This window comes from Manacus vitellinus, unplaced genomic scaffold (genome assembly GCF_001715985.3).
Source record: "Manacus vitellinus isolate BGI_N305 unplaced genomic scaffold, ASM171598v3 scaffold_47_pilon, whole genome shotgun sequence".
Classification (NCBI taxonomy): domain Eukaryota; kingdom Metazoa; phylum Chordata; class Aves; order Passeriformes; family Pipridae; genus Manacus; species Manacus vitellinus.
This window is the reverse complement of record NW_021940585.1, coordinates 5,194,204-5,206,485: the sequence shown is the minus strand read 5'-3', so window position 1 is coordinate 5,206,485 and position 12,282 is coordinate 5,194,204. Positions and strand designations below refer to the sequence as shown.

Below are 12,282 nucleotides of genomic sequence, written 5' to 3'. Positions count from 1 at the left end.
CAGGCCCATCTCACTCAGACAACACCCCAGTGCCATGTTAATTAATGTGCTCCAACTAATTGGAGCCCCTGGTCTGCCCCCAGCCCTGTGACCCCAAGAGGTGGCTCGGAGGAAGGAGGAACCGCAAGGGATGTGGCACCGTGAGGCATCGGGGGCTCGGACACCACACTGGACAAGACTCCTTGGGAACGGGGGCTCCCGGAGCGGGGCGAGGAGCATTCAAAAGCCAGACCACAAAGCTTCCGGCATTCCCTCTGCCTCCCAGGGGGCTGGGGGCTCCCAGAGGCACCCTGGGGAAGGGGGTCGGGCCGGGGGGGTTTCGCTGAAAGGCAAAGCAGCCGACACCACGCTCCCGGGCCGTGGAATCTGCAGTCAGGCCAATGCCACGGCAAGCCAGGAAGGGCCATCCCCGCCCCTGGCAAAAACAAGCTGAGAAAGACACGGTGGCACCCGGCGGGCACGACCCGAGCCCCCGTTGCATAGAGAAAGGTACTCCTGGGAAGATTCAAGTGCGTGGCAGGACGGGCTCCTCCTGCCAGGCGTGTCCTGTGACTTCACACCCCAAACCTGACGGGCCAGTCCTCGCAGCAGCTCCTCATCACAGCATGTCTGTGTCCTCCATGCTGAAGCTGCTCCGGCGACTGCTGGCCTTGGAGGCCTCCGGGGACATGGCCGAGAACAAGGGGTCAGAGGCCAGGGGCAGCATCGTGTCCTGCATCAGCATCAAGTCCAGCTCCTTCTTGGATAGGGATGGGAAGGAAGCGCTGTGCCCAGGCTCCAGGCTGTCCGGGAAGCCCTGGGAGCCGTCGTCGAAGCTCAGGCTGTGGGTAAAGTCCAGCTGGTGGAAGGGAGACTGGGGCGGCGGGGGCAGCGCCGGCTGCGGCTGCGATTCGGGGTCCGGGGGTGGCAGCAGTGGCTCCAGCGTCCCCTCGTCCCCGCTGGCCTCCTGCTTGACCACCTGCTGAGCCAGCTCGGCCACGTTGACGCCCGAGGGCGAGGAGGTGGGCAGCCCATGGACACGTGCCTGCATCTCCAGCTCCTGCAACAGGACACAGCAGGGCTTTGGTGGGATGTCACACACGGGGACACACGGACATTTATGGAGGTGGCAGGGACAGAGGGACTGAGCTCACAGAGAAGGAGCCCCTGGGAGAGGTGGTGACCCAAGCTCAACAGGGTGCAGCGACCTGAGCCTCAGACATCAGGTTTGTCCGAGGACTTTGTCCCTGAGGACTTACCAGCCAGAAGAGGGATGAGAGCCCCTGCCTGTCCCCTTAGCAGGGCAGGAGTGAGCTGCCCGTGGGGCTGGGGCCGAGCAGAGGGAGGGAGGAGTGCAGGGAAGCTCACCTGGATGCGGAGCAGCAGCTGCTTGTTCGTCATCTCCAGGCGCCGCGAGTGATTCTCCAGGTCTCGTGACCTCTGCAAGTCCTTCTGCATCCTCTTGATGTAGTCCACAGACGCCTTCAGGATTGTCCCTTTGTTCCAGCGCACATCCCTGTCACCCAGGGTGGAAAAAGAGATGGGCCTGTGTGCCAGCAATGTGTCTCCTCACCCCTGTTGCACCGAAAGCCCCTCTGCAGGTACCCCCGTGTGCTGAGCAAGCCCCCAGGACCCACAGTCATCCCCCCCTGCAGGAGCCACGGGTACATACAGGTCGTTGGCCTTGGGGATCAGCATCCCCAGCTCTTTGATGCGGTCGTTGATGTTGAACCTTCGCCGTCTCTCAACTGCAGGTGAGAAGAGAGGCATGGAAATGAGGGGGCAGCAGGAGCAGGGGAGGCTCCACATCCCACACACCCCCCCAGCCACGCTGCTGCTCCTGGCTCGTGGGGCTGGGAGCCACCACTGTGCCCCAGTGCCTCTGGAGCTGGGGGGCTCGGGATGAGAAACCTCTGGAGCCAAACACCAGCCATGGCCCAGCAGGCCTGGCCTTCCCCCAGAAGGACAACGGGGTGTTTCCTGCACTGCATTTTGGAGAGTCAGGAAAGAGGGAGCCATGCAGGGTCTGGGGGTCTCTCCTGACAGTGAGGTAGGATGGGAAGGGAGACACAGCTCAGAGAAAGGAGGAATGAGGATGAAGAGTGATGGAGAAAGGGCTCTGGGGTCAGGACAGGGAGAGCCAGCACTGAACTCACTCAGGTTGTGATTGTCTTTCTTCTGGCGCTCCTTGGCCAGGGCTCGGCTCTCGGCATCTGCAGGAGACCCACAACATCACCCAGAGGGGACAAGGCTGTGCCTCACCCCACCAGCATCCCAGGCTGGCATCAGAGCCCCCCAGGACTCCCCAGAGCCGCCCTCCCTGCCCATGGGGACAGAGCAGCCCCAGCCAGTTTTGGCACTCGCTGTCACCACCCCAGCTCTGGGGACGTACCTGTGAGTTCCCTCTTCTGGGTGAGGTCAGCAGGGCAGGAGCTGCTGGTGACACCGACGAGCGAGGCCGTCACCTGGGGGTCCCCACTATAGACATTCATGTGACTGCTGGACATGGGCAGCTGAAAAGCAGAGGGACAGGTGGGTTGGCTCCATCCAGGATGGGGACCGGGGTCAAGCCCAGCCCCTCGGCCTCTGGGATGGGAGTGCGTAGCCCAGGCAGGTGGAATTGTCTTCCCATGGCCCTTAAAGCAGCAATAATCAGAGCAGCAAAGAAAACAGGACTTCAAAGGGCACAGCTGATCCCCTCCCACGGCCAATATCTAAAATAGGGCAGATGAATCACATCCGAGAAGGGCTCGGCAGGATGAATCCCACTGGGAGGCACAAGCTGCCATAAGGATCTGACCCAGGAGACGGGGAGGCTCTGAGGGAGCTTCTTGCTGGGAAACTACTCCCAGCACTCACATCCCCCCATGCTGTAGTGGACACTGGGTCCCTCCCCACGCCCCTCTCCCACCTCTCTGGCTTTTTAAAAGGATTCCCAACTGCCATTAGATGGAAAGAAACTGGAGAACTGGCTCTCTTGGAAAAAGGGAGACATTGCTGCCTGCAAGGATGGGGCTGGCTTGGGCTGGTACCCTACATGTGGAGGAATGTCCCCTCTGTGCCACCTCTGTCCCTGCAAGCACAGGGCTGTGGGGCCCCCAGAACCCCCTCCCTCCCTCAGCCCCGGGTCTGACCCGTCCCTATCACCCCCCACTTACCGTGTTGGGCATGTGGACTTCGGGGTTCATGTAGCCCAGAACGTCATCCAGGCGCATGATGTCATCGATGACCTCATCGAACTGAAAGGAAAAGCGCAGGTGCCAATGGGCTTCCCTGCCCCTGCCAGCACCCTGTGCCCCCCCAGCTGCGCGGTGACACCCCCTCACCTCCCGCTCGGGGTTGGAGCCGATGTTGAGCATGGCCATGGGGCTGTTGGGAGCGCTGTTGCCCGCCGAGGAGGACAGGACGTGGCCGGGCCGGACGCCGGGGGACGCGGCGGGGGGCGGCTTGGGAGAGTGGCTGGCAGGGCTGACGTGGGCAGCGAACTTGTTCCCGTAGGTTTCAGAGAGATAAGCCTGAACCTTCTTGTCCCGTGACTTCTGCAGGTGGTACGTGGTGGGGTTTTCCAGGTAGGACTGGACCTGCGAGGAGACGAACCGTGAGGGACCCCCGCGGGCTCCCCCACGGCTGGGCAGGGGGGACACCCCCAGCACGGTACCTTGAGGACCTCTCCGGGCACTGGCGGCGGGGACTGGAAGTGAACGGGGGTGTTGATGGCCGGGGTGGAGGCCACGGGCATCCTCTGCTGCTGCATGTAGTTCATCATCATCTGCTGCTGCACCCGCTCCCGCTCCGCTTCCTGCTGCGCCTGCTGCTTCATCAGCTCCATGCGCAGCCCGATGCGCGACGCCATGGTGCTGGGGGGACACGCGGGCACCACCGGGCACGGAGCTCACCCTGGCAGGGGGACACGGCACGTCACCAGCAGCCTACTGTGCAGGAGACAAACTGAGGCCCAAGGAGAGAGCAGACACCCCAGAGCACCCGCACCGGCCCTGATCCGGGATGGACGCCCCAACGCCGGCTGGATGGGTCTGTCCTCCTGCTGCAGCCTCCCACCACACCACCGCTGTCCCCAGGGACAGCCAGGGACCCCGAGGGGGACAGGGAGCAGCCAGGCCAGGGACCCCGAGGGGGACAGGGAGCAGCCAGGACCCCGTGCCCGGCGAGCGTGGACTCACATACCACGGCTGGAGAGCGCTTTGAGCCGCCAACTTCCCAAACACCGGAACGACGGGAAAACCCAGAGCCAGGGAGCGAAAGGGAAAGAGAAAGCAAGGCAAGAGCAGGAAGAAAAGGCCGGCGGGTGCCAGGAGCCGGAGGCAGGTTTAACCCCAGCCCCAAAGGCTGTCCCAGAGCCGCGCTCCGGGGCGGTGGGAATGAACAATGGCGGGCTCTGTGCGGGCCCGCACGCGAAAGCGCTGGGGGGGGGGAGCGGGCGAAGCCCCCCGCCCGCAAGACCGGCCCTTTTTCCCCGTACAAAGGGGACGGCGCCCAAGCGGAGGGCGAGAGGATGCCGGGGGCACGGGGATCTGCCCGACCGACGCCACCGCGGGCAAGCTTTCCACGGGCGCCTTTCCACGCGGGGCCGGGTATGCGGGAGGTGCCGGCGGGATGGGGGGTCCGGATTACAGACAATCATGCAGGCTGAGAGGGAAGCCATAGCACGGGACCCGAAGCAAAGCTGCCAGGGGAACAGAACACCCGGGGGGCATCACCAGACGAATCCGGGGGGTTTTGCTATTTAAATACAAGGTGTGATGGCAGACAGAGGGGCCACGGCAGACACGAAACACCGGCCCTGGGACGCGGTGCCACGCGCTGTCCTGGGGGGAAATTAAATTAAGGCAGCACGGACAGCAATACGATTACACAGCTCAAGAGCAGCTATTGACCGGCAAGGGGAAGGGAATTAATTAGCCATGGTGGCCCATCCGAAGGGGGATGGGAGCCGAGAGCCTAGGACAGTTATCCACTGGAGCTTCATTAAGGCTGATGTTGCACATGGCCTTAGAGGAGGGGACAGGGGGCTGTTTGAAATGGGAAACAGCAGAGGTCCATGGAAAAGACCCCAGTGACACCAGGGACAGCCCGCAGAGGGTGTCACGTGAAGGGTGCCAGGGTGTAGCCACCCACAACATAGCACCCACTCACCCCCACCGGCCCCCATCCCACTGCCCTGCCTGGCTGTGAGACCAGGGGTGGGGGCATCAAAAGCATCCCCTCTCTCCCAGGATGAGGATGGGGAAGGGTGGCCAGAGCTGGGCCTGATAGAGGGGGGAAATTAGGTCAGGTTTAAAATAACCCCCTTGGTTCTGCTTGGCTTCCCCCCCCACCCCCCGAAACACGGAGCAGCTTCTGCTTTCGCTCTGAGTCAGCCCTGGCGGGACAGGATGGGGACCCGGCTGTCATCGTGCAGGCACCTCACCCTGGGGGACACATCCCACCCTGGAGACACATCCCACCATCCAGGGGCACAGACATAGAGCACATGGGATGGCAGCTCCATCCAGGATACCTGTTATTCCTGGGAAGGTGCCCTGTGGTTCTCCAGAGCCGTCCCTGCACCAGTGGGAGCCCCAGACTGGTCTCTACTGGGAGGAGAGCCCAGCAAGGGTTCATCCTGGTTCACAGGGAGGCAGGACAGTGGGAGGCCCAGGGTGGGTGATTGAGCAACAGGAAGGGGATGGAGAGGCAGAAGAGGGGCTCAGGGGTGGGAAGCTGGAGGGAGGAGGAAAAAGGTCACGATCTCTCTCCATACCCCAACTCCTCTTTTCCTCTCTGGGGGGGACACAGAACACAGGGCTGTCCAGGCTCCAGCCGTGTTCCATCACCACCCGCCAGACCCACTGCCAGGGAACGCATCTCCCTTCCAAACATCTCTGCTGCTACTTAGCAGCGTGGTTATTTCTGGACCTTTCTTGCTTTCCCTCTGGGGGGTGTTATTTCATCAAGAACCCAACATGCCAGGATGGCACTTGGGGGTGGCTCCAGCCGGAGGATCCCCAGTGGCACCCAGAGCTGCCCCAACCCTCCCTAATCCCCTTCAGGACTTCACAGAGCCCCGAGCTGTCCCTCATCCCTGCAGTGACAGCCGGTGGCACGGGGTCGGCTGCTCAGCAACCGCCGGGACGTGCTGGAGCTCCATCGGGTGCTGCTCCGCAACGCGAGGGGCCAGGCTGGCGACAGACCCGCTGCCCAGAGAGCCTGGGGCACCCAGAGACCCCTGAGGGGACACAACACCTGGAGCCACGGACCCAGGCCCCAGAGCACCCCCGGGGGCTCCTGCCCAGGCGTGGGTCAGAAATCAAAGCTGCCCTGAGGCAGTTTCCAGATTTAGCCCCTGCAGAGTGCAGGGATCAGGTTACCCCCCCCCAGGGTGGCCATGGGGAGGTGGCACCCGCGGTGCCCCCCCTGCAAATGCCACACAACTGCCCATCACTCTGGACGGAGGGAGCGGTGCCCCACTCGGCTGAGAACCCCCAAACTCGGTGCAGGCGCCGCTGCCCAGCCCCGCTCCCGCCTGTGGTTATTTCCCTGGTCGATCGTGGCCGTTTTATGAGCGGAAAAATCAATCGGCAGCTCCAGGGGGGAGTGGGACCCCCGGGGAAGGAGGGGGGCCGGGGCCATCCACCCACCCACCCCCGCTCCGGGCTGGTAACTGAGGGGCAGCAAAAAGGAAAGAGAGAAGAAAGAAGTGAAAACAGCTTCGCTTCTCGCTACTGGCAGCGAGTGCCGGCTGAGCCTTCCCTTCCTTCCTTCCTCGTTTTTCGTTTTCAAATGCCAGGGGGGTGGGGAGAGACACCAGGGTGGCAAGTGAGGGAGCCCGGGGGTAACCCAGCCCAGGCAGGCACAGCTGGCTGGGTCCAGGTAGCCACAAGCCCAGTGGTGTTTGCTCCAGATCAAGGAGCATGAGCTACCACCCCACTGGGCATCCACAAAGCCACCCCACAGGTGCCCACGGCCCGGGGATGGGCTCTGCTGCCACCCCGCTGTGTGGGAAGGGGGACAACAGGGCAGGGGTTACCTGGGCTGGGGGACCCTCCAGTGCCAGGGCCAGCAGGTCAGGACTCCTCCGTGCTCTGTGTTCCTCATTTTCAGGCCCCTGGTTTTAACGTGGCAGCAGCCACGCGGGGTGCAGGGGGGGAAGTTGCAAAAAACCTCCGAACCTGCTTGTTTTTCTCACTGCAGCACAGGAGTGAGTAATCAGGCCACCTCCATCAGAATGAGGAGGGTGAGCAGCCCCAGGAAGGGGCAGCAGGACAGGGTCTGCCCTGCAGTGTTAGGAAGGGATTCCTCCCCACAGGGAGGGAAGTCTGGCAGTAAGGAAGGCAACCTCCATCCTTGGAGACCCTGATCCAGCACCAACATTAGCCATGCCCGAATCTACACCAGAAGCTCCAGAGGTCTCACCCAGCCTATGTCCCTCTGGGGTGAGGATGGGGAGGTGGGAAAGCAGGGGCAAAACCCCATTTCCAACCCCAGAGAGCAACAGCGCCCTCCCCATCACCCACCCAGCGGGCAGGAGATGTGTCGGGCAGGTGGATGGGCACGGCCACTCCAGCCCTGCCCGGAGGCTCCTTCCCCGCCCGGGGGTCACGCAGCCCCGAAAGGGAGAAGGAGCAGGCGGAGGGACTTGGCAAAGACCGGCCGGGGTCAGTTGACAAGACCAGCGAGGGACTGAGTCACCGGCACCGTTTTTAGCCGCGGCATCTCAGAAACGTGGCCCGCGACGCTGTTAACAGGCCTCGGGTCAGAGGCCAAATGTTTTCCCTGCCCCGCGCTAAACACCGCGCCTGGAAGCGGCCTGGGGACCTGGCGCAGGAAAAACATTAACGCCGGGCTGCAAGGCAGCACAGCCCCAGCTACAAGGCTCCCCAGAGCGCCTGACCCACCGAGGAGGTGGCAGGGACCCAGTGGAGAGAAACCCTGGGTATCACACAGGGCTGAGCGTCCCTTGTCACAGTGTCACTCCCAGGGCTCAATAAATGGGGTCCATAAAAAGCCCCCTGGTTCTGGTGGTGCCAAGGTATGTCCACGAGAGCCCACCTGTGCGTGGCAGCAGTTAAGGGGTTAATAATACACAGCCTTGCTCCAGTGTTTCTTCTTCACCCCAAAAAGCTTCTTTTTCACCCCAAAAAGCCCCTCTGCCCAGCGTGGCACAGCTGAGGGACGGCACGCAGACCAACACACCAGTTAGACACAGCAGATGGAGACTGGCACCCATGGGCCAGGTCCAGGGCTGGGAGAGGCAGGGGGACCCCTGGGACCCCACCACGGTGGGGCCAGTTCCTGCCTCCAAACCGGAGCAAAACCCCTTCCTGCAGAGCGGCTGGAGCAGAGCAGGAGCCCTGATTGAAACATCACTGTCCAAATGACCACCCGGGGAATTCACAGCCCCTGCCGGCAGCCCCTGGCCCCCCTCCTGCCCCCCCAACAGCAGCAATCAAAAATAAAAGTGTGAAGAGGCAGGAGGACGGGGCTGAGCCAGCGGCAGCTTCACCACCCCGGGCTCGGTGATTAATCAGCCCCGTATCACGCCCGCCTTCAGGGGAGGCAGGAGGGGAGCGGGGTGACCTTGGAGGGGCTGGTGGGGACAGAAAGGCTCCACATCCCACTCTCAATCCCGCTCCACATCCTGCTCACCTCAGCAAAGGAGACACCCAGGAGTGGGGGCCCAAAGCAAACCCTGTCCTGCCCCAATTCGGGGTGACTCCAGGCAATTTGGGTGTTGGCTTTTTTAAATAACCGCATAAATGAGCAATAAGGGGAACTGGCAGGACAGCACATCCCGGCCCCCAGCTTGGATCCAGCAGGGCAGATAATCCACCACGGCGCTGGGATTTAGAGCCACCACACATCCCAAAATCCTAGAAACCATCCTGGCGAGTTGGGGTGCTCAGCCAAAGCAGCCCTTGAGCTCCACGTGCCCCAAGTTCACTGTGCCACTTGCCACGAGCACAAGGTGCAAGGTGACAGTGGCCACCCCGTGCCCCCCCCAGTGCCAGAGGCACTCCTAGCGCCGCCTCCATCCCTCCTCCCTCCCTCCCTGCGAGCCCCGTGCTGCTGGAAGGAGGTAATATTTATAAATACGCCGTGTCCAGCCCCCGAGGCCCGGCCCGGAGGCTCGACGGAGGCAGAGCTCATGTAACCGGACCGTGCCCGGCAGCCCCAGCCATGGGAGACACAGCTGTTCCCATTCCCCAAGAATAAACAAGTTGGAGACAGCCCATGACTTGCCCTCCCAAACCTCCCCAGGGCTCATCCTGCTGCCATCCCACCCCACAGCACCCCCATGCCCGGGGAGCGCCCGGCCACCGCCGCTTACCCGCTGAGGAGAGGCTCCTACTCTTCCCTCCTTCCCCCCCCGGCTCAGCCCGGCGCTTTCCTGCTCCGTGAAGGTCAAACTGGCCTCTGGGGAGCCCCCGCTGCCAATCCAGCCCCTGCCCTGGCACGGCACCGCTGCAGCCAGGTCGGGCCCTGCCACGGGCGCTGCCGCCTCCCCGGCACACGCTGTGCCAGTTCGACCACGGAGGAGCCCGCAGGTTTTTCCCACCAGGCTGGGATTTCTCCAGGCGAGCCCTTCGCCTGCCCCGAGCCTGGAGCGTTCCCCGAGGAGCCGCAGGGCCGGGGCTGAGTGTGGCACCCACCCTGCTGCAGATAAGGCAGGAGCTGTAGCCAAGCCCGCTGGCACCAGCTCCCTCCTCCCCTGGGGTGTGCGATCCAGGAGCAGGGAAAAGCTCCCCGTGTGCCGGGTGGCTGCAGCCCCCTCTTCATTTCATCCTCAAAATTCCCTACCCAACGCAATTTCACCAAAATCCCACACAGCCTGGCCAAGAGCCAGCGCTGCTGCCCTTGCTGGTCCCTGAGGCTCCCAAAACTCCCCTGCCCGTCCCCACGCTGGGCATTTCAGGTTTATCCGGAAAGAAAGTTGCACCCATTTAACTAGAGGGGATTTAAGCAGAGCACAGGGCGTGGGGAGTTTGTTTGGAGCTGAATGCGCTCATAGGAAAGGTGACAAAACCCCAGGAGCAATTCTTAGAAGAGACTTTAACGTGGCACAACCTCCTCGGAAAGGCTGTAGGACTGTGGGGATGTGGCACTGAAAGACCTTGAACCTTCCCCAGGTGAGCCCATCTAGGACAACCCACCCACCACCCACTGTAAATCCCTTGGGCATCCCACAGTGCTCATCCCATGCTCCTCCTCCAGCCCTGGAGAACCTACCTCCCCAAAACACCTCCCAAACCACCCCCGTGCCTCCAGGAAGGGAGAATCCCCCACCCCGTTTCCTCAGCAAAGCACTGTCTTCACCTCCAGCCAACTCATGGGTCTCCCTGGAAGGTGAGGAGAAGGACACGGACCTCATCCTGGAGCACAGGGCTCAGCTTCCCGGATTCCTGGGCTGACCATGGCATGGGACCCCATGGGAATCCACATGGAAAACCTGCTCCGACCGAGAGCCAAGCCCCAGGTGGAGGGGCACGACCTTGGACTGAACTGGGGGGGAACCACTGAGGTTCCTCACGTACATACCAGTGGGGGAATGAAAAGATGAGCAGGTGCTTCCTGTGTGCTCAGGAAGGGACCTTCCCTTTCAGCCCTCCAGTGACGAACCCCCATCGCTGCATCCCATCCACCTCTGCACTGGGACCACACAGCGGCTCAGAAAGGCCCAAGTGGTGCCATCCTGGCTCATGGAGGTGATGCCACTTCCTCTTTGGGTGGGAAGAGGGATAACCCCATGCAGGGGAGTTACAAAATGGCTCCCTTTGGGCAAGTGCAGCTCAAGGTGCCCCCAAAAACCCACCCACAAACTCCAGCTGTCCCCAGGGATGGAGCACAGAGGTGACAGGGATGTGCCAGCTCCGTCCCTCCCCATCAGCTGTCTGCACCTCAGGAAAGGAGAAACAGCACTCCAGGGATGAGATCCCTGCTGTGCCATCACATTAGGCCTCCAGCTCCCCCCTCCCGCACCCCATGTTGTGGGAAGACCCACGAGGGTGTTTCTACCCTCAGCACTTGTGGCTTTTTAGGGGGACGCCCCCGGCATGGCCTCCCCAGCCCCGTTTCCCTGCAGGGCTGTTTTTTCCCCGCGGGGTTGTGCTGCTCCAGCCACCCCACCCTCGGCCCTGGGAATGTCCCCCCTGCTCCGATGATTCATCATTTTGTCCCACGGGGCTCTTCCCGTTCCCCACAGCACCGCCAAAATCCAGCAACCGGGGCACCCTCACCTCGGCACAGGGGGGGACCAGGAACACACGTGCCGTAAACTCGGCGCCGCGGAGCGTGGAAAAAGCAATAAAAGAGCTGGCTGGAATCACAGCTCCATCCCAAACACCCGGATGCTGGATCGCCCCGCCGCAGCCAGCTCCAGCTCCACCCCGGAGCGGTTTCCTACTGATAAGGGCGGGCGGCCAGGCCGGCATCCCATGGAAAACACACGCGGCCAGCATCCCTCGGGAAGCAAACCCAGAATCCCTCAGGAAGCAAACCCAGCATCCCTCGGAAAACACCCGGCTCCCCTCCAGGCCCGGCGGGGTCAGCACGTGCTGCCGTGACCCGCCACCACACCCACCCCGATAGCCCAAATCCGGCGGTTTCCCAACTCCGGCCACCCAATCCCCAATTCCCACCGGTGCCAGCACGGTTCTCCCTGCCGGATCCCCCGGCGGCAGGTAAGGGCAGGCTCGGCACCCGCAGCCGGGAGAAACCAGCCCCATTCCCTGCTCTGGCCGGAGCAGCCGTGCATGAAGCCAAGCAAACATGGCAGGGAAGTACAGAGGAGGGGGGGAAAGAAAAAATACCCCGCCGGTCCCCCTCTCCGCTGCTGCCGGACTCCCTGTTATATAAAAAACACAAACTCCCCCGTGCCCCAAGGGCCGGGAACGCGCAGGAGCGCCGGGATTCCTGGAAACGGGCCCTGCTTTCCCCGGACTCGCACCGGCTTATTTATTTATCTTAGAAGAGCACAATAACCACCAGATTTTCTCTGTCGTTCTGTTTGGTTGGTTTGTTGTGTTTTTTTTTTTTAAGGAAATTTCCCCATCATCTGACTCGCTGAAGCTCCGGAGAACACGGGGGGCTGGCGTAATCCTTCCTGCCTCGCAATTAATTCATGAATATCATTAATCGGCGGCCGTAGGTTCGGGGCAGCCCCTCCTATGCCCCCTAAACTCCCCGGGGAGGGGTGTCTTCTTGGTGACCCCCTAAAAGCCGCGTGACACGGGGTACCCCCCACTCCTCCCAGCCTTTGCAGACCCCAAAAGCAGCAGGGCTTGGAGGGGGGGGACACTCACAGGG

At 62.4% G+C, this 12,282-nt stretch overlaps 1 protein-coding gene across 1 annotated transcript; it reads right to left on the bottom strand.

Annotated features, from left to right (window-relative positions):
* Positions 1 to 267: 267 nt before the first annotated feature.
* On the bottom strand, positions 268 to 3,832 carry TFEB (transcription factor EB). The gene is made up of 8 exons (XM_018079822.3): positions 3,638 to 3,832; positions 3,306 to 3,560; positions 3,138 to 3,218; positions 2,372 to 2,492; positions 2,136 to 2,192; positions 1,652 to 1,727; positions 1,348 to 1,495; positions 268 to 1,039 (listed from the first exon to the last, which is right to left on the bottom strand). Exons 1-8 carry the CDS (start codon positions 3,830 to 3,832, stop codon positions 599 to 601), a joined length of 1,374 nt encoding a protein of 457 aa, XP_017935311.1. The 3' UTR covers positions 268 to 598.
* Between the last annotated feature and the right edge of the window lie 8,450 nt (positions 3,833 to 12,282).

What these genes read in the sequence shown, in the direction of transcription:
- TFEB (XM_018079822.3), bottom strand. Translation starts at nt 3,832, where the DNA reads ATGGCGTCGCGCATCGGGCTGCGCATGGAGCTGATGAAGCAGCAGGCG. An exon ending in AAGTCCACATGCCCAACACG is followed by an intron (nt 2,493 to 3,137) that starts GTAAGTGGGGGG and finishes TCTGCTTTTCAG; the next exon opens with CTGCCCATGTCCAGCAGTCA. An exon ending in AGCTGCTGCTCCGCATCCAG is followed by an intron (nt 1,040 to 1,347) that starts GTGAGCTTCCCT and finishes GTCCTGTTGCAG; the next exon opens with GAGCTGGAGATGCAGGCACG.